Genomic DNA, 21,595 nt, shown 5'->3' with positions numbered 1-21,595 from the left:
GCTGGGAAAAAAGTCCGCAACCCCGAAACCCGTCACGGGTACCCGAGTCCGTTAGAGCCCGTGGGTACCCGAAACCCGAAGGCGGGTTTAATCCGACCGACCCGATGAAATCAACGGGTCGGGTACGGGTTTTGAGGTGCTACCCGGCATCCTGCCCAATAATCTTTACCCGACATAACCCGCTTAATAATGTCATCCATTTAAGCGATAATACCTATGCACATTATATGTATGCTTGCTTGTATATGCATGTATAACATATACAAAAATATTTTTAAAGTATTTGAAGTGTATAATATAGATATACATACATGTATTTGGACACTAGAATTTTTAAAAGAACCGCCCGATTAACCCGAAAGCCCGAATGGACAGAGAGTTTAAAAACCCGACCGGACCTGATGAATGACATGAACCAGGCCCGGCCCGGCCCGACCCGACCCGACCCGACCCGACCCGACCCGGAACGATTCCCACCCCTAAGTCTAGTTCTACGATTTAAGATCTTTTTTTGTTGCTGAAGAGAAGATATATAAACCACTAACTATTACGTAGAACATGAAATTAGATCCTTTGTGCTTACACACACACACTCTCTCTCTCTCTCTCTGTCTCTCTCTTTTGTCTCTCTCTCCGCTTGGAACTGAAATCTGGAATTATGTTTTGATTTCTCCCAAACCCTTGAAATCAATGGCAAGAAGAAGTCATATAACGGATGTAGGTTGCATAGCTTGCGAAGAACTTGCTGAATTAGGGGCAGGAAAGGAAGGATGGTTAGCCGATGATCCAACAATTCTCTCAGCTCTTGATACCCATTCACTTCTCCTTGCTAATCGATCTATCATTCTCATCTTAGATTGGAACAATAATCATGGGTATCATCACGATGATCTTTCTGTTCAGACAACCAAGATCCGACCATCTCTTACTTCATCTAGAGAAGGTGAAATCTCTGCGGTTCAATGGCTTGTCTTTGATGATCTTCGTGTTCTTGCCCTAGGTACCTCTAATGGGTATCTCTTAATTTATTCACTTGGAACTGATCTCATTCACCAACAGGTATTATCAAAATTTTGTTGGCATTTGTGTTTTTTTTTATTTGAGATGACTTTAAATTGATCATAATCATTTGTATTTGAGTAGCTAATTTTTCTGAAATTTGTTCTTTTTTGGTTTAGTTAATTTGATTTATTTGTTGTTTTTTCGATTTTGTTTTGCCAAGAAGGATGAATTTGGTTTATGTTTTTTAGGAGTATTAAGCTAAATTTTGAGAGGAAGTTGTGGCTTTTTTAGGAATAGAGTTAGATCAAGTTAGGAATTTTCATTTTAGAGGAGGTGTGAAACTGTGAATGATTGTGAAGCAGAGAAGGTGGGGCAGCTTTTTGGGATCTTATAGGGTTTCAATTGGATCCTTTTAGTAGTTTTCCGAGCATTCGCTACTCTGAGTCTGGGGGAGGGAGCAATTCTTTGCATGAACATATTTCTTCTTTTAATAAGTTCATTCAACTTTGGAAAACAAAGTATGGCCTTTTTAATAGTCTATATGACTTCATTTGAACTCGTAAGCTTGAAGATCCTGCACAATACAAGGTCTAATTCCGCTTATGCGTTAGATGTCTACAAAAAGGAACTCGGCAATCAACGAATAAATTTTGAAAATCATTCTGCGATTATTTGTTTGAACTTCAAATAGTATTATAGAACAGACACAAGGTCAACCGTTACGATTTTTGTGTTTACTCTATTTCGCAAATAACTCCCTATTTGTGAACCTGTGTCCGTTCTTTTCTATCCCAAGTGCTTGGTTAGACATACTCTGTATGTCTCAAGCACTGAACCCGTTAAGGTATGACCATAATGTTGTTGCTTAGATATGCTTCCCTGAGCTCATTTATTGAGATGTTACATGTCTTCGTTAAATATGGTTGAATTCAGTGATGGAACTGGCTCTCCTTACATCCTTATCATTTAGATATTTTTTGTTTTAAATTTTAACTAAGCTGCTAAGGAATTCCTGAATGTTAATGACAATGTTTGATTTGATTTAATGTTAATAAATAACTTGTTTGATGTAGTTAACTGAGTCTAATAATTTACATAATTTGCTCCAATTTTTGTATATCTGTAGATGATACACCCTGGACGAATAATAGGACTGCGGGTTCGTACAACAAAGAATGGGTTTTCACAGGATGCATCCACAGAAGAAGTTTGTATTGTCATGCCTGGTGTAATCGCCCGCATTGATGGATCAGATCTTAGGGTATGTTTTATTTTCCTTGCTGTCAATGTAGTAGTTAGGAATTTGTAAAATGTCTTCTTGCTGCAAATTGTGGTTATTACCAAGCACCAAGTAAATCATTTTACTTTTATCAGTCTCACTTGATGAGATCATTTTATTGGCAAAATATTTCAAATTTAATCATATACTTCTCTGTGCAAGGAGTCTATTTTTTCACCATTTACTACTAAAGAGTAACAAGTATGAAGGAAGCTAAATCTCAGCGTTAACAAAATGGCTTGGTATAGTTATCTTTTGTCCTATTTCTTGTGGAAAGTTTGAGTAATTAACGGAAAAACAATGTGCAGTGAAGCTCTTCTATACACATTGTGCCTCTTTCTTCTTTTCCTACATCTTTTCTCGTGAAATGTACGGACATGGTCTTCATAGAAGAAAAGTTAAAGAAAGAAGCTCCTCTAGAGCTTCCTAACTTGTTCTTCATGACAATCTGATTATAATTATCCAAGAGACAGGAAGTTTTGAATTGTTAATATATTATCAGTTTATCACTTATGACATCTTTTATACTAAAAAGATGTGATTGCCACTTCCGCCCTAGTTGAAACACGAAATATCTCTTTGAACTATAATTTATTACTGACAAATTAAATATATCCTCTCAAATTAAAACATGCACAAAGCAACATTTTCAACTTGATCTGGATACTTTGTTATAAGCATTCACATGGTTGACTTATAAGCTTTGGGACAGTTGGGAGTCTGAGAGCTTTATGATACGAGCCTAACAATCATTGCATCGCTTGAAATGTAGAACTTGCTGCAGAAGTGGTCTCAAGAAACACGTTCACAATTTTGGGACAAGAAGGAGCAAAAGAGAGAGGACCCCGGACCTGTTTATGGAAAATTACCTTACCAGCTATGGAATGTTAGCAAGTATGGAACTTGTGCTGATGCGGCGATCACTGGGCTAATGCCACCTCCATTGATGGAGCTTCAGGTAAAATACCTTCCAATAGTTATCTACTCCACAAAAGTAAAATTCAGTTTCTTTATGGCCTCTAGTAGACATTCAAGTTAGGCTGTAGTAACTCTAATGGGTAAAGATGAGTGAGAACTTAACATTCTTACACTAGTTGGTTAGTCAGGTGTAGTTGCTTGTAATTACTTTCCAGTATCATTATTAGTTAGTGTGTGTTTTTCTAAATCCTAAAATTTGATATATGAATTAGTTTGTAACTTTGTATGTTAAAGAGTTTTTTTGTACTGAGTTAGATCTTAAAAAAGTCTTCATCTGAATACACGAATTTTCAGCTACAAAATATGTAAAAAATTGGTTAATAGGTCATGATTATTTGTATAATAAGTAAAAAAAGCTGCTCTACTTTTTAACTAAACAAAAATGCGAAGAGATTAATGTCAGTACATCATTAGTTATATCTAATTATTGTAATAGCTTTTAGATTAAATGTGATTCAGTTGTCCCTTTTCTGTTCCGAAAAATAGCCTTCGGCATTCCCTCTTATTAATGACATCTATTGCTAATAGAGAAATCAAGGAAGTCCATGACCGAGAGAAATATAAGACTCTTCATCTTTCTTGATTGATATGCATCTTCTCCTTCAGATTTTTTCATCTTCTCTGTTTTATTTGTTTTTTCAGTCTCTCATGTCTCATATTCATCTTCTTTTTCTTCGGTTAATCTTCATCATTGCCTACGCAAAGATATCTCTGGGCAAAAAAAAGGATCAATGTTTTCTCGATGATCTTTCATCATCTGCTTGTATTTTCATCTTTACCAGTCATCTTCATTTTTTGATCTTCAAATTTTGATTTTTTTTAGGTGAAATTTTTTCGATACTCTAAAAGTAACATCAATCAAACTCTCGATTGGACCTCTAGAAACAAACTTGGTTTATTGAATTGTTCGTGTTCATATTATTTGAGTGATTTGTTCCTGAGAATTTGTGATGATGTGAGATTTTGAAGAAGATTATGTTGAGTTTCGGTATTCTGACGATTTGTGCAAAGACAATCTGGTTGATTTTCCAAATGGATGTATACAAGATTGCAAGTATGAGTTTGCAAAAACAAAAACCCGACAATTTCTGAGAGTTCGATTGGCAAACATCTATTTGCAAGATTCGCAAACAATGGCTTGCGAGATTTCGATTTTGCAAAGATTTGTTTGCAAGAATTCGATATCGCAGACATCTTTCTACAAAAGTTGCAAAAATATTTTTGCAAATCTCGCAAATAGTGATTTGCAAGATTTAATTTTGCACGTAGTTGTTTACAAGAGTTTGATTATGCGAACATCTGTTTACAAGAGTATGATTCTGAAATGCTTACAAGTTAGCAAATGTGAGTTTTCAAAGAAAAGACTTTTCTAAAAATAATTTATAAAAAAATATTTGAAGTTCTTACATATAGTGGTTCGTGAAGAACAAAAACAAATGATTTAGAAATCAGAAGATGAATAAAGGATGAAAATGAAGACATGAATAGATGATGAAAATACAGGTTCAGATACGATGAAGTTGACGACACGAATATAACTACGAAGAAGAAGAATCTGAGGATAATAATAATATTAGAAGAAGATCAGGCGAAGAAGATGAAGTGTTTTCAATTTCTCTTGAGTATGGAAGCCCTTTTAGATTTCTCCAACAACGTAAAATGTCATTAATAAGGAAAGGCTGTGTTCGGAACAAGAAAGGACCGCTGGACCGAATATGACCTAAACCTAATCAACAATAATATTTCGTACCTAATGATGTATTGATTGGCATAATTATCTTTGCACTTTATATAAAGAACATTGTGTCTACTTATTATGTAAAATGTTATGATCTATACATTTGAAAGGAAACTTGTTTTAAGATCTGATTTTGTTGAAGCAATGAAGTACGCATTGTCCCGGAGTTCAGCTACTCGTGTACTAAGTAAAATAGTCAAAAATATTGATCATTTTTAGATTTTAGATTTTTTGTTTTAAAAACACTATCTTAGTATCGAGTTACATTTTTTTTAACTTATTGTCAACTGGCAATTATCAGGCTTATCTGAAGTTATTTGAATTCAGCTGCTTATTTTTGTGGGCAGTCAAGTGAACGATTCTATTGTGCAGTTACTATTGGAGAAGATGCTGTGATTTCAGCATATAGGTGAGTTCCGTTTGCGTTCCTGTATCACTGCATCTGCATGTAATCATGTAATATATGTACACCTAGGTCATGAAATCTTCTTTTCTTGATACCCACTATCTCAATCATTGGGTTTAGTGAAATTTGTTGATATTTTCGCAGCTAGTTTACTAACTCATATTGCAACCAATTTCAGGCTATCAGAAGACAGAAGTAGGTCTTTAGTTGGAGCTATTCTATCAAAGGTTGTGCCTGCGGCATTTTCTACAATTTCTTCCTTCTCCAAAATGATATGGCGGAGTGAGCAAACTTCAACAAGAAGGCCAGAAGCGAAGCCCCAACCATTTGCTAAAGGTGGAGTCAGTTTATGCTCTTTTTGAGATGCCGATTTCTTCATGATTTGAATTGTTTGTAGAACTTGCCAATTTCCACTGGTATAGTTGTAACATTATTATTGTATGGGTTTTGTTTCTCTGTTAGTTTCAAAATTACCATTTTCACATGATATGGATAGTTTTTAGCAAAACTTAAGCCTATTATAAGGCGCGCTCCGTAATAGAAATTCTGCCTGGTAGGAAGCAAATTTGACCTCTCTCATCAAACCTTCTACTTTACACTAATGCTTATCCATGAAATTTTTCATCATCATTGAGCAAGGAAGTTCACGACTATATTCCCTGTTTCTACTTGAACTCCTTATCCTGTAGCTAATAAAATGCAAATACTTTGATATCTAGCCCGTTTTTCTGATAACTTAGTCTCAGGTGCTCTTTTCAGTGGCACATAATTCCCATTTCTGATGAAATACATTAACTGATTTCTTTGGCTATATAATTTCTTGCAGCATCTTTCTTGACATGTTTGAAAGATCATCCAAGAAAGGGAGAGAAACTAACTCTATCACCAAGTGGTACATTGGCTGCCATAACCGATTCACTTGGTCGTATATTATTATTAGACACTCAGGCACTTGTTGTTGTGCGAATATGGAAGGTATGATTAACTGATTAAGTAGCAATCAAATAGCATCTCTGGAGCTATTTCGAGTTATTTCATGACATGTGGTTTCTTATTCTCCTTCCAGGGATATCGTGATGCCCGCTGTCTTTTCATGGAGATGTTAGTTGGAAAAGACACAGCGGCATCAAGTTCTTATTATGAATACTCAAAGAGTGATTATTGCTTGTGTCTGGCTATTCATGCACCTCGCAAAGGAATAGTTGAGGTACTTCTTTTATTTTTTCGTGACTGAGGTTTCATTTTCTTCTACTTCTTTAGGAACAACCCAAAGTTGAATTAGACACTGCAACACTGGCCTTGAACAAACCTTGCGCAAAATTTTACCAACTCTTATTTTAAATGAAATGCTAAAACTAACTCATCCAATAATCAAACAGGCTTAACTAGTCCGCCATAATCTGAGATTACCCAACCCAACCCTGATGCTGCTTGGACCTATGCTATTAAACTCGGTCAAGTCAGCTGAGTAGTATCAAACTCGGTCGAGTCAGCTGAGTAGTTCCGGACTTGGCTCCGGGGTAGCCCGAGCAGAGTCCTCGAGTCTAAAGTTTAGCCGAGTGACTCGGGTGACTTAGAAAACTTGGAAAATATTCAGTTGCTGTTTTTGACTTCTTGAAATATGAAAAGACATCTAGAAACTTGGAATTAGTAATTACTCGTTAAAAATTTTAGCAACTACATAAAAGTAGTTTTTAATTTGTCTATGTCTTAATAGTTTAGGTCTTGAACTTGATTCAGTTTAAGGCATTAGCATTTTAATATATAGTATATTTTGTTTATTAGTACTCGTGTAGTTTACATTAAAGGTAGGACCTATAAATTTAAGGTATATGCACTGAATTAACATAGGTAAATGTATTTGTCATGATATAGTAAAGAATCATTATTTTTTTCACATACACCTGACTCGGCCTAACTTGGCCGAGTTACTCCGGTCGGCTCTGACTCAGACTCGGCCTTTGGGCCATCCGGAGCGGAGTCCGAGTTTAGCAGCTTAGACTTGGCATTGATCACCGCGTATGGTCTTGAATCGAGAACATTTAGCCAAAGCTTATTTTAGGCTGGGCCCTTTATTTAAACATGTCAAACTCAGTTTGGACTTTGGACTTCAATCTGTCACGAAAGACACCCATCACTGAATTATAATACAAGGAGAGATCTAAGTTTTCCATCAAGTGATTTTTTTCTGTTGCTTGTGCCTGCGACTCTGCAACATGGAATGAAGTTTCGATTTCGGTGGAAATTTTGGTAATAATGGAAATATTTCGGTCATTTCAACCGAAATACGTCGAAATTTGTTTCCTTGACAAGGCATTGTTAGGAGAAACTTGGTTGAATTTCGGTCATTTCAACCGAAATATTTCAAACTTAATTCCTTTCTCTGCATTACTAATCTGCGAACTCTTAATTGGCTGACAAAAGCGCCAAAGCTAAAGAACAAAGGCTTCCCGCCTCTTTTTGCTGTGTCCAGATTCTGAATTGTCCTACAGCTTAGGTGGTTGGACGGACCTCAGAAGGTCTGGAAAGTTACTTATCTGACCAGGAAGCACCAAAAGCTTTGTTAAATAATTTCTGAAACTATTATGAACGACTTTAGGATATCACTTGTTTTGTATCTTTCCCATTGAGAAATATAGCTCTAAACGATGAAAAAGAATAAATTTATTAAGTTATAAATGAATCTGTAGATTTTTGTAGCTTTGTTCACTGTCTAAAATTTTAAATGGTTTTGATACAGGTGTGGCAGATGCGAATAGGGCCGCGTCTTTTTTCCATTCAATGTGCTAAAGGTAGCAAAATCTTGCAACCCACTCCTAGGTTTGAATCACAATTAACTGATTCACCATCTTACTTTCCTTTGGAAGTTTTCTTGTTAAATGGAGATTCCGGACGATTATCGGTTCTAAACCGTTCTATTAATTGAGAAAAATAGTTGACGAAGAAAGTTATTATCGATATGTTGCATTCTTTTATCTTTTCGTTTCACCGTTGTCACTGTTCTTGTCACCTTCTATTTCTAACAGACATGAAGAACTCACTTGAGTTCAAAGTTTTCAAATTGCATCTTTTCCTTTTAGACCCTGTTTGGCTCGCGGGAAAGGAATGTGATTAACATGAACATCATCCCATAATGTGATTTATAGTAATGGGTAGAGATTACTTTTGTTCATGGATGTTTAGTTGACGATATGAAGAGAAAGGAATCACAAACCCACCCACCTCTGGGTTTAGGATTCCCCTCAACATTCTCGAAATGTGATTCCTAAAGCATTCTTGTGCACCAGAAATGTGATTCATGGTAATCGTATCATGTGCCAAACATGACCCTTTTTCTTGCTATTATGGTTTTCTTGATATCTTATATAAAGACACAATAAACTAATAACCATTTTTGCAGTTTTATTTTCTGCTTTCCCCGTTGCAATTGTTTTTTCTTTCTATACTTTCATTTTTTATCGGTACCAAATTATGAGAAGTTGAAAACCGATATAACAGATTATGATGCTTGGGCCTCTGGCTTAGTTATAAATCTTACCATGCACATGAATATACTGCTAGGGATGATACATATCTGAAGTAGCTTGAGGGGCTATTTTGGGCCCACATAAAAAAAAATTTGGTGAGATGGGCCCACATAATATAGGTTGTCTAGATCATTTTGGGCTAAAATTTTAAATTTTTTATATGATTGGAGGGTGTAATGGCATTTAATTTTTTTTTGAATTGGTCAGCTTGTCTCGAACCCTTGACCTCTAAGTGAAAGATTATGCCTCTTACCACTCTAACCAAGGGTTGTTTGTAATGGCGTTGTAGTTTAGTGGTTAAGAGTGTCTTGTATGTAAATGGTTGGTTGTTCAAATCTTCCTTAAAACACCTTGAAGGATTTATTTATACATTTTCACTTTGGGTAGAAGGTCTATAAATTAAATTCTGCTATAAATACCCCAATCATTTTATCTCACTTGATAACTCAATTCTAACTTATCTTATGATAATCAACATTTTGTACTTTAAAACTCATACTATATGACAGAACTTCGACTTTCTCAGACGTAGGTGAGAAATTGGTGGAGCCAATTTGACCCTTAGAGCAGAGGGAGCCTAATTTTAAGACTTACAAATTGTTTATTTAGCCCCCCCTTCCATTATTTTCTCTCTCCTTCACCGTTACCATCCCTGATCATCGTTGGCCCCCAGCTCTGGCCGCCATCACTGACCACCGCTATCTTTCTCTCTTGTTCATCTCTCTTGCTCTTCGCTTTTTCTCCTTTAATTTTCTCTCCCTCCCCCTCCGTCCCCATTCTCTCTCCATTTACTGTTTGACGACAGCATAGAGGCCTTCTCATGCATAACCAGCAACTTCGTGTTGGACGAAAGAATCCTCGACGAGAGTTTTAGCCAAAACCACGTAGAATGAAATCATTGTCGAATGTATCTAGGACCCTTTGTTTAGAACAAAGAGCTTGGGTGGAGAGTGAAAGAGATGGTGGTCATTAAATATGTTGGTGATCTTAGTTGATGGTGGTTGGGGGCGGTGGTGATAGATACAGCGGAGAAAAAAAAGTGTTTTTTCTGCAAACGAATATACGGAGTTTTAAAACAAATGCCTCAGATATATACGTCTCCACATAATAATGTAAGAGATTACACGATATCGGTTATAAGTTTATTCCCAACAACAATTTCATCTGTCTCTAAAGCAGCGACCTTTAAATAGACGTGGCACTAGTGTCCTTCCAAGAGGTAAAAATGAACAGGGGCTACCTACAAGAGGTAGGGTAGAGTTTCCTCAAACCTAGCATTTAAAGAATTGATCTTTTTTTACCAAAAGAAAACCCAATGGGAAAGAGGACTTGACAGTGTTGATAGTACAGACAGCATGAATGGGGATTTTCTCATCACTGAAAATGTTGTCACAGGAGACAGGCCAATGGTTTCTCCACGTGATGTGGGTCTCACTCTTCAAAGATTCTTTTGCCTATATACATTTTTTTCTCCTCCTATATGATTGAAGCGTTTGACGCCGATGCTTTTCTTTTTTTTTTTTGAAAATAACTGAGCCCGAAAGTCATGACCGACTCTAACAAGAAACAAAATCAACAGCCGAAATGTGAGATTCAAAAATCTCCCTTCGGCACCTTTTTGGATATATATCCAAGTAAAGAGTGGAGTTGGATGTTCGACTAGGTCCTATATGATATGACCGATCGATTTCACCTTTATTAGTTACTTTTTTATCCCGCAAGCAGCTCTTGGCCCCAGTGAGAGTAACATCACAGTGCGAAACCACCGCAACAAGGAACGAGCTTGAATGGCATGCATTTCTCTCTCTCTCTCTCTCTCGGAAAGTCGAAAATTTCGGCCATCCATTTTGTTTTTCTATTGAGTTTGGCCAACATATTCAAGTTCATATCAATGTTGTTTTTTAGGGGTAGTTCTTAGAGGAGCCAAGCGTACACTCTTTCTTCAAGGGTATATATTTTTGGATCCTCTCACTTTTCCATATCATCAATTATAGTTATTTGTTTTTTTTGTATTTTTAAGAGTTTGTCTTTCTAACTGGGAGCATTTTTTATCAAGTTATGTTGTCTTTCTAACTCTAGCATATTACTTCATGAAATATGACTCTATGCCCCGCCTGAATCCCGGACGAATCTTGATGGAACATAATATTAGCTCATGCCTTTTACGTATTTGGTTAAAGATCACAGATTGGTTTACGCAATTTCTTTTATTTTCTTTCTTATATTCTCTTCTGTGTTCATTTAAGACAAAGTTTTAAGCATAACCTGTCGTGTCATTTGGTTTGTTTATCCCCCCGCACCCACCCCTCGCGCGCAAAAGTCACATTTTTCTTTACATAAACGTGGACTCAAATGGTTATAAAATTGGGCTCGAGTCACCGATTCTTAATTCGGTGAGTACGAATCGATTTGTAGTTAAACTATACCATCATTTCTGAATATAACTCAAATCAATGAACTTGAGTTTAATTTTATTACGAATTCCAGCTCAAGTCCACTTATTAGGTCTATAAACAATATTGCAAGATATTAAGATTAGGTCTTTAATTAATAATTTGGTTGGATTAGTTGATATCTAAATATAGTTCTGTAATGAATTTTTCAAAAGAAAAAATAATAAAAATACAGAATAGACTTTTTCTACCGTCCATATTAAATACTAGCAGCAGTTAGAGCATCTCCAATGCAACACTCACATTGAAAAATTCTAAAAATTTTTGATTTTTTTTTGTAAGAAATCTCTCTCTCCAATTTAACACTCAATTTGGATCTCAAAATGTTGTGACATCATTTAATGTTGAGATATCTCAAAAAGAAACTCAATATTTGAGATTTCTTTTGAGAATCTAAATTGGCCACTTAATATTAGAAGCCTAACCATCTAGGAAATGACACCTAAGTCATTTTTAAGTTTTTAGAGCTTGCACTGGAGATATCTTTTGAATTGAGGATCTCAATATTGACACTTAGGAAAGAGAAACTCAATTAAACTTCGACACATTGCACAATTTTAACTTTTTTTTAGTTTTGCATTGGAGATGCTCTTATATAAGCATATATACATAAAAAATTGTAAATTAGTTTCTTTTCCACACAGTTAGTAAATTAATTGGGACAAAATAAAAATAAAAAATCATCCATAATTTGCATCTACTCAAATAAATTCATAGTACAACTCTAATAAAAATGAACAACTAACTTCACTATTAAAACAAGGCCAAGTTGACTTTATCAAGTTTATTCTCCTATTACTGCCCTGTGGTGCTCACATTACACATGACCCAGTAGTGCCAGTAAAGTGCATACAGTGCTAAGGACTTGATTAGAGAGAGAAAGTAGTTAACATGATGAGGTGAACACCATATTTTTCATAGGATTTCAAATTCTTAAAGTGTTTGATTAGAGGCCATGCTATCTCTCTTATTTTCCAGCGGAAATGGTCGCATGGGAATTGTAATATCGCCGGCCACCTAACCTGAAATTTCAAAACAAAAATTATCTCTCTTCTTCTTCGGAAGGATTCCCTTTGGTTCTAACAAATCTGGTTCGTCTGAAAACCAGACTCTTCCGGCGAAGGAGACCCTCCCCTCCATTAGAGATAGAGAAGAGAGAGTAAAGAGAAAGCGAAGAATGAAGAAGGGAGAAGAAGAAGGAAGAAGAAGAAGAACAGAGAGAAATTATTTTTTTTTCAGGTTAGATCGTCGGTCAGAAGTTGTCAGCCAACGACATGACACCATTAAGTCAAATTCTGATTTAGGCACTGATTTTTAACCACACATTCTTCTATAATATGAGTAGAAAAAAAAACATTATGTATACATATTTATGCATGTGCATTACTATGGCATAAAAAGATTGGTAAATTAGTCGTTATTGATTTAGTTCAGACATAAGAGGTCCTACGTTCAAACCCCATCACTTGCACTTTTTGATTTGTGGAAGACAATTTGAGTATGAATTTTAGCAATATAATTTGGCACCCCTGAATCCAAATCATGGATCCGTCCCTGCCCATAAATATTTTATCATCTCTAAATTTATATTATATACATGTTTACATAGAAAAAAATTATCTGGTAATTGAGAACATAATGTCTAGATCATCTCCATTCATGTACAATTGATTTTGAGTATGATAAGTTTCGAACTTAACTTAACATATCTTCTTTATATCTATCCTCAAAAATATTTCATAACATGCAAGGCAACTCAGTACAATATGCACAAAATGGAAAAGACCCAAAAACAATTATAGGACTCCTCTTAGCTAGTTATTAAATATACATACTTTAGCTCATTGCTCTGAATGAATGAAATTAATTAAGAGATTTTCTGAAAAGAGGAGTAAGAGGCCATGAGTTGTGGGTTGCTATCAATATTTAGTGTCTAATAATTAAAAGTCAAGACAACCAATCTGCAAGGCACTTGAGAGATCTAGTGAGATTGACAGTGTGGGTCCTTCATGGTGATCATCAACTATTTATAAAGCAAAGAAAAGGAGAATCTTCAATTTTTGTATAATTGATGAACAAGAAACCCTAGCTAACACACTACATATGTTTGTCATAGATCTTGGGAAAGTGATGAAAATAGACGTGGATATGATCAAGAAACCAGCTATTAAAACATCACTAATAGCAGTGTGTATTAATATTAATTGTCTTGGATTATTTAGCAATATAAAATTAATTAATTAATGTGCATTATTAGTGGGTGTTGGTGGTGATGGTGGTCGGTGTTAGTGTCTAATTATCTTCAAAGATATAATTATATAAAACTAATCCATAGCTTTGAGGGTCTAGTCTATGTATTAATCCTCAATTTAAGCTCTAAGCCATTAACCATATTTTTTGTTATTAGTTTCCCGCCTAAGAATAAATTTGTTATCATGTTATAAAAAACACAAAGATTTGTGCTAAGTAAGACAACCCCCATTTTCAATTAGGGAAATTTGGGTACGAATCAGTCAATTTTTTTAATCTTCAACTTCCAAAGTACTTTTCTAATTTGCAATATTTTGTGACAGCTTTGCAACGCCTTGCAACACGTTACAACCCCTTTACAAAAAATATTGGGTTTTTAACCCAAAAAATATAAATATTTTGATTTTTAACAAAAGAAATATAAATTTTTGGGTATAATTGCTATAATCACAAAAGATTTTTGACAAAAGAAGTTATCTGGCTGATGTGACGGTTGTGGTTTGAAAGTTTGACTAAATCTAGGCATTAAGAGATGAATATCAGAACCGCCACATCGGGTAACTTCTTTTGTCAAAATCTTTTGTGATTTTAGCATTTTACAAAAATATAACTTGTCTTTTTAACCAAAAAAAAGTTTAAAATTGAGTCTTCGACCCAATTTCCTATTTCGATTATCATATTGTATATATACCCCATTTTGTGGTCTCTAATTTCTTTCAAATGGTCATACTCACAGGATAACTTATCTTTTATATACTCTAAACCCTAAGCTCTTTAGCATGGGGGAATAGCTAACTGTCTAGTTATAAACTTCTTTTTTTTTTTGTTCAAAGGTCTCGATATAAACTAACTTCTATGTCTATCAATTCTTATTAAAATTTGATAAATAAGTTTATTAACATGAGAGGAATAACTATTTGATCCAAATTATATTCAAATGAGTAAAAGAAAAGCAACAAACATTTCATAATTATGATTAGGTCATATTTTTTGTAAAGACTAAAGCACCTTTTGTGTAATCAATTTTTTAATTTTCTCTTTAAATTTTAAATCTAATAACTCGATTTCAATAAAACTTATATATTTAGAAATAATTTTTCATTATCTTTCTAACAAGGTCCACTTTCAATAATATTTTTTCTAAAAAAAATATCCAGAAAATTCATTTGTTTCATTTTTTGCAAAATGAGTTTGCATATCTCGCAAACTCGATTTGTAGACGTAAAATTGGTTTTCAAATCTCGCAAGCTAGATTTTCAGGCGCATTCTGGGTTTGCAAATCCCGTAAACTCGATTTGCATATGCAAACTTGTTTACTTCCATACCTTTCATCGTTTAAAGACATGCTCTGCTTGTTTTCTTCTTGTATTTTTTGTTGTTTTCTTCATTGAAGATCTAATTTTTCATATTTATCAACTTCAGATCACAAAGAGAAATGAAATGAACATCTTTACGGGTACTTGACGAGATCTTCAGACACAACTCGACAAAACAACTCAAACCAATTTTGAACCAGATCTTGAAAAATAAACAACTCAAACTCCATCATCTTTATCATTTTCGTTTAAGCTTAGAATTAAACTAGAAACCAATTAGATCTTAAAAAGAAAACAATTCAAACCGCATCATCTTCATTGTTTTCAGCGAAGCTTATATTTTTCACATCATCTTTATTGTTTTCAGTAAAGAAGAAGTAGATCTTACTTTAATGATGCCTAAAAGTGGCTTCTCGGGTATTCATGGGAGACTTAATGGGGGTGCCTACATAGACCTTCGTTTCTCAAGTCAGTTTAGTGTGCAGGTTACAAGATTAGTTAATCTCAAATATTAAGGATTGAATCCTTTTTCACGGCAAACCTATGTTGTTTATATAGGTCTGCATTGTGACGGTGAATCATTGGTTGTGATTATACGGTAACAACACACCGTCTTGATGTGAGCCACGTGCCGTGGTCATTAGAGGATAACCTTGGATCATGCACGTATCTTTTGACATGATCGTATCTTCTGATAATATTGGAAAGCAGATTTTTGGCGCTATCTGACATTGCACATAAATGTCGTTCTCTTAGGCAAAGCGGAGCTCAGAATGCCAAGCTTACTTTTGCAGACCTCTGTAACCTAGGGCTCAGGTGGAAGAATTAACTCGACTCCACTTTCTTTCATTCCACAACAGATTTTATGGGCCTCGGAGACTCGTGCCAACTTCTCAACAATCTCTTTGGTTAGAGTTAAGCTCGGGTAATAGAATTCTTTCGTGTTCGCTTCTGTGTTGGCCCTATTAAAGGTCCGCTTATGCGTTACATGTGGATCCGACAAGTGTCGCCCAGTTCAACATGTTGATTTCTTGACAGGTTAAAGTTGACCGATATTTGAGTCAACATCCTCCATTTAAACGGTTGGTTGAAGATGAAGATGAGAACAAAAGAGAATCTGTAATTATTATTGAGAGAAATAATGAGTTTTATTGGCCAATAAATATTCTGGGAAATAAAAATACAAAATGACCTGAACGACAATTTGAGATAATATTTCGAACATAAGCTACAATTACACATATTATCATGACGCTTTAGTTTGTTTTTTTTTTTTTTTTCTGAAAATGTCATTGATATGCTTATTACGTGTGTCATTAATATAACCACGAGTCCATGACTACACGAGGAAACTTGAAATTGTTAAGTTTGTGGTCATCCAACTTAAAACCTATTGGCAACGAGTGGAGAGGACATACACATTATATTCTTGGTTGCTAGATTGTCCTTCTCCCATGTGAGACTATTCTCGCACGCTCCCTCACGTGTGGCGTTGTTTGAGCGTAGCATGACGTGGAGCACGTGTAACTTTTAAGCCTATCACGTGTGGACCTAGCTCTGGTACCATGTTAAGTGGTCATCCAACTTAAAACCAACTGGCAATGAGTAGAGATGATCTAAACATTATATTCTTGGTTGCTAGATCGCCCTTCTCCCATGTGGAACTATTCTCACAGAAATCTCATGAGCAATGAGAAGTCTCGAGTTGGTAGTGACCCCATGACATAACAAGTCACCTCTCGAGCAAAGATAGTCTCTTCATAAATCCGGTCCTTCTATATATTGCTGCCAGATTCTGCACGAATATTAATTGGGAGATGCTAGAGAGCCCAAATTTTTTGGGCATTTTAATGCCCAGCTGATGTGGAATCACTAAAAGACAAGGTTTTTTCAAAGTTTGACTACGGTGGGGACCGCTTTTATTTCTAAATGAGGAAATATGTCACCCTCTAAGTACCAATTTCTAAGTCACTCTATCATTTCCCATATTAATTGGACATAGGATGATTTTTGTTTTACTTTATTTGACTTAAATTATACCTAAAGACATATTTTTTGGTTAAAAGTTAGCAGAAACATTGAAATCAATACAATTAGCTCTCTCTCATGGGCCATGCATATAAGTGATTATTGTCGACTAACCAAATGTAGCTAATAATGTTAGTCGACTTTATACATACTCTCAATCCAAAGAATTAATGATTAAAACTATGATAGCTTGTGGTAATTTGCAAATGGAATTATTTAGGAAGACACTTAATCTTACTAGTGTTTTAAAAAGGAGAAATAACATGGGAAGAGAAGAAAAAGAGGAACAAAAGCACCTTGATAGGTCCCATGACATGTCTCCTCAGTAGGACCAAAATGTTATATTATTCATATCTCTCTCTCTCTCTCTCTCTCTCTCTCTCTCTCTCTTTCATATCCTCTTTAGTCTTTACATTCAATTCTTTACAACTTCCATTTCTTACCTTGTTTTCTAGCTTGCCCAAAAATAAACAAAAAAACTCAACTATGTCGATCTAAACTTGGGTATGTCTCGTGACAAAGGGAAAGATCATTATGCAGAAGGTTCGTCCCGATCGGGAGCTAGTTACGATCATAATCAGCAACTACAAACAGCTCCACTTAGTCGATATGAATCCCAAAAACGACGAGATTGGAACACTTTTGGTCAGTACTTGAGGAACCAGAGACCACCAGTCTCAGTATCACAGTGTAATTGCAACCATGTTCTTGATTTCCTTAGGTATCTTGATCAGTTTGGAAAGACTAAAGTTCATATTCAAGGTTGTGTTTTCTTTGGACAACCCGAACCACCCGCTCCGTGTACTTGTCCTTTAAGACAAGCTTGGGGAAGTCTTGATGCACTTATTGGTCGTCTTCGAGCTGCTTATGAGGAGAATGGTGGAACTCCGGAGACAAACCCTTTCGGTAGTGGTGCTATTCGAGTTTATTTACGCGAAGTAAGGGAAAGTCAAGCTAAGGCACGGGGAATTCCATATAAGAAGAAAAAGAAGAAGAAAGTCCAAACTAGTAGGGCAAACGAAGACGAATCGAAGCCCTCTGTGTCGTAGTCGTCTTGATCTCCTACTTGACATTATCAAAAGAAAGGTAATTTTGATTTTGTTAATTTAATATCTTAACCCAAATAGCATAATTCACCAAATGATCATTAGATAATAGATATTTCATGGGTTATATATTAGATGGAGAGATTAGTATATGTACTTCATTAGGGCTTGTGGTTGAGAAAAGAGGGGAAAAGGAATAGTTTCTAGGTTATTAACAATAAATACATTCAACAAACAGGTTACTATATGGTACTATATACTAAATTATGATACTTGAGGTAAGAACTTATTGGGATCTAATAAGTCATATTAAACCCTAGCTAGTTTCAGTCCAAAACCCTAATTTGCAGATACATATTTGTTTTCAAGATCATGTATAGTAAATCAGTGACAAAGCTTACTGTTTAGCTTTACCTTAACATCTTTTACCCTACCCATACATAAAACAATCATGATCCTAAAGAATCCCCTTCTCTCTCTCTCAAGCAACCAACTTAATTATATGTACTCTTTTGCTAATTTAATATGTCCTATTTGCAAGTAATACTTTTACTTGTTTTGGCTCTTTCTAGATTCTAAAGGATGTTGTGCCCCCCATGAGTTAGCATGTAAGCTACATATGATCATATAGTTCCCATGCACATACACAAAATAAACAAGCATTTAGGTTTAATATCTAGCTTCTAGTGTACCCTATATAGCTTTTGTCCATGCATGTAATAGTATATACCTAAAGTTTTCATCTTCACACAAGAATGTAGAATTTATGATTGTGGATCTTTAGAAGGAGGTGTACCAAACTAAGCCTTATTAATTCCTTTCTATTATAATAGTGTTTCTCTAACCACCAAATCTCTTAGCTTATTTGCTTAATTAGTTCACTTCCTAGTTTCTAATACTTCACTCATCTCTTAGATTCTTCTTGCTTTTTCACCACATGAGTGAGCTTAATATATATAGCTCATTAACTTATGCTTGTTTGGGTTGATTGAAATGATGTAATTAATCAAGCTTAGTGGAAGTCATGAAAAAGTTAATGACTTACAATTACTTCATCTCCCTAATTATCCTTTTTTTAGTTATACCCCAAAATCAAATAGATGATGCCTACTGGTCACTTTGATGAGCAGGATGTATGAAACCATGAGTGAATTAAAGGTAGAAAACCAAGGGGAAGTTACATGTCTAGACATCTCAAGGACATAAGTGGTAGTAGGACGTGGGTGTCTTGTCAAAAATGACACCAAAAGTATCAATGTCAATCATACATAAATAGCATATTGTGAATTACCACTTCTTTGAAAATTTGAGGGGAATAAATCTTCCATATTTAGAGTGATGACATGATATCCATTAGGATTTTCGCATGAATATGATGTATTACCGTTGATTATAATAAAAAGTGACTAAGTATTTAACTTGAGGTTGTATGATTTAGAAGTAAGACTTCTGCCCTCACTCTTATTTTCCTAATTCTTTGACTCTACGACCATGAACCGCTAGCTCTTAGTTCCTAACTCTTGCACTTCTTGAGTGTAAGAATACTGGCCTTCTTAACTCTAAAGTGTTTTTGTTATTTTGTTGTCTCAATCTAATTCATCCGACGTAATTGAATTTGAATCATCTAACTTAGATATACCAAAATTCAGTTCAAATTAACTATCAGTTAGACGAGTCAGACATCACAAGTCAAATCAACATAAAGATTATAACATATGTCTTACTTGGGTCAGCCAGGTTGTAGATCTAAGTTGCAAAAAATCAATCACTCCTTTAGACTTCACAACTCCTTTACAATAAACATCTTACATTAGGGATCACAATTTCACTTCTCTACTCATCATCTCCATAGCCAGTGATCTCTAATAATAAATATAATTTGTCACATACTTGCATTCTGATTAACATCCTAAACCCTTTCCAAATTACAGAAGGGGTTTTATCAAATTTTGTAACTTATGCAGGATTTGCTTGTACGTCCCAGTGAAATGTGTTATTACTTTTGAGGACATTTTCATCTTCCTGCATTTTTTTTGGCCGACTCGAGAATCTCTCTTATTCCATCAGTGGTCTTCAGCTCCATTGAAGTACAAATCACCTCTTGCCTCTTGGGTGTGTACTAGAAAATATAAAAGATTAGAAGTTTTTAGTAGATGATTAGAACAAGCATCCCACAAAACCCAGATATCTTAGAAAATTTAGGTACCCTTGGAATAACGTACATATAGTGAGAGACCAATGACTACGTATCGGTCAACAATCTTTGGTTGGAGTGGTCACCCAAGTTGATTTTCACCCTCTAGGTCAAAGGTTCAGGACACAAAGTCATACCCCTAAAAAAGATGACCATGCACGTACCATCAGCTTGGCAAAATAAGACTCAGCTGCTGCAAAAGAACAGATCTTATTAAGATTATATTAGGACCTAGGAAGAACATGATCCGACAATTAAGAAAAAAAGTATAAGATATTTGAAAATCTACAAGCATTAGATTCATATTTATCTAGTTTTCTAGATTTGTTGGGATTTTTAGGAACTAGAAAGTTATAAAGTCGTTTTAATTTTAGTTTTAGGGTTTAATTCATTGAGTTGGAGAGAGTGAATGCAACTAAGTGAACAATTCACAATTGTGGAGATTATTAATACAATGTATATTGTTCATGGCTTTCTTCGTGGATGGAGGTTGTGAGAATAGTCCATGAGAGAAGTGTTGGCAACTAAGAATATAATGTATAGGTCCTCTCACTCATTGCCAAATGGTTTTGAGTTGGATGACCACAAACTTAACATGGTATCAGAGCTAAGCCCACACGTGATAGGCTTAAAAGCCACGCCACATCACCCGAAAAAAAACACGTGTTAGGCTAACCACGCCACACGTCAGGAGGCGTGTGAGAATAGTCCTACATGGGAGAAGGGAATGTATAGATTCTCTCCACTCATTGGCAATTGGTTTTGAGTTGGATGACCACAAACTTAACAGAGGTCAAGATCTATGAGAAAGATCTCCCACTGAACCACCACGTTAAATTCGTGTTCATCGTTTCACTATCACTTAATCATAAATTTGTCAGCCCTCAGTGTACATGATGTCATCCATGCAACTATTATCTTTTCGATGAACGATATCGAGATTCAGTGATGTGGGTTAGATTGACGGTTGGTCTAGCTTAAGTATTTCAAGGGTTGACAAAGTGAGTTTTCATGGATAATTTTGGTAAGTTTGTAGTTCATCCATAACATGCCATGCAGAAGGAGTTATTCTTTGCCTTAATAGCTTTAAACTACCTGTGGAAGTCTCTCTCTCTCTCTTTCATTGCAAAAGTTTAAAGAACCTTAAAATGACAATGTGTTTGGTTCTTGCAGGATAATCATGCACTTGGAAGTCAAGCATCAAGTTATTAGGAGTAGCCCTGGAAATGAAGGAGAATGATCTAGCAGCTTTATAATGTTTACTACAAGTATTAGTTTGCTCTTATTTTGGTATGATCAATCAAGAAACATATATATATTTATATGTAGATGATTTTATGGCATGCTTGTCTTAGTTATATCTTATTCCCATTTTGAC

The 21,595-nt window shown here is 35.2% G+C and overlaps 2 protein-coding genes across 2 annotated transcripts; both read left to right on the top strand.

Moving 5' to 3' along the window:
• Nucleotides 1-513: 513 nt before the first annotated feature.
• LOC147536460 (Rab3 GTPase-activating protein non-catalytic subunit) lies at nucleotides 514-8,378 on the top strand. The gene is made up of 8 exons (XM_086641907.1): nucleotides 514-1,059; nucleotides 2,129-2,263; nucleotides 3,054-3,239; nucleotides 5,345-5,406; nucleotides 5,582-5,739; nucleotides 6,230-6,378; nucleotides 6,470-6,610; nucleotides 8,144-8,378. Exons 1-8 carry the CDS (start codon nucleotides 559-561, stop codon nucleotides 8,327-8,329), a joined length of 1,518 nt encoding a protein of 505 aa, XP_086498033.1. The 5' UTR covers nucleotides 514-558; the 3' UTR covers nucleotides 8,330-8,378.
• A 9,018-nt stretch (nucleotides 8,379-17,396) lies between these two features.
• LOC147536459 (protein LIGHT-DEPENDENT SHORT HYPOCOTYLS 10-like) lies at nucleotides 17,397-21,595 on the top strand. Its single transcript, XM_086641304.1, has 2 exons — nucleotides 17,397-18,063; nucleotides 21,391-21,595. Exon 1 carries the CDS (start codon nucleotides 17,484-17,486, stop codon nucleotides 18,024-18,026), a length of 543 nt encoding a protein of 180 aa, XP_086497430.1. The 5' UTR covers nucleotides 17,397-17,483; the 3' UTR covers nucleotides 18,027-18,063; nucleotides 21,391-21,595.

The sequence above is a fragment of the Eschscholzia californica genome, unplaced genomic scaffold (assembly GCF_041429995.1).
Source record: "Eschscholzia californica isolate CP2 unplaced genomic scaffold, dmEscCali1.0.p SCAF_5, whole genome shotgun sequence".
Classification (NCBI taxonomy): Eukaryota; Viridiplantae; Streptophyta; class Magnoliopsida; order Ranunculales; family Papaveraceae; genus Eschscholzia; species Eschscholzia californica.
Note: the sequence above shows the minus strand (reverse complement) of the source record. Positions and strands in the feature narration are given on the sequence as shown.

Excerpts from the sequence above, each read along its gene's own strand:
- LOC147536460 (XM_086641907.1), top strand. The coding sequence starts at position 559 with ATGAAATTAGATCCTTTGTGCTTACACACACACACTCTCTCTCTCTCT. Across the intron at positions 3,240-5,344 it reads CTCCATTGATGGAGCTTCAG|TCAAGTGAACGATTCTATTG; the intron begins GTAAAATACCTT and ends TTTTGTGGGCAG. Across the intron at positions 6,611-8,143 it reads CTCGCAAAGGAATAGTTGAG|GTGTGGCAGATGCGAATAGG; the intron begins GTACTTCTTTTA and ends GTTTTGATACAG.
- LOC147536459 (XM_086641304.1), top strand. The coding sequence starts at position 17,484 with ATGTCTCGTGACAAAGGGAAAGATCATTATGCAGAAGGTTCGTCCCGA.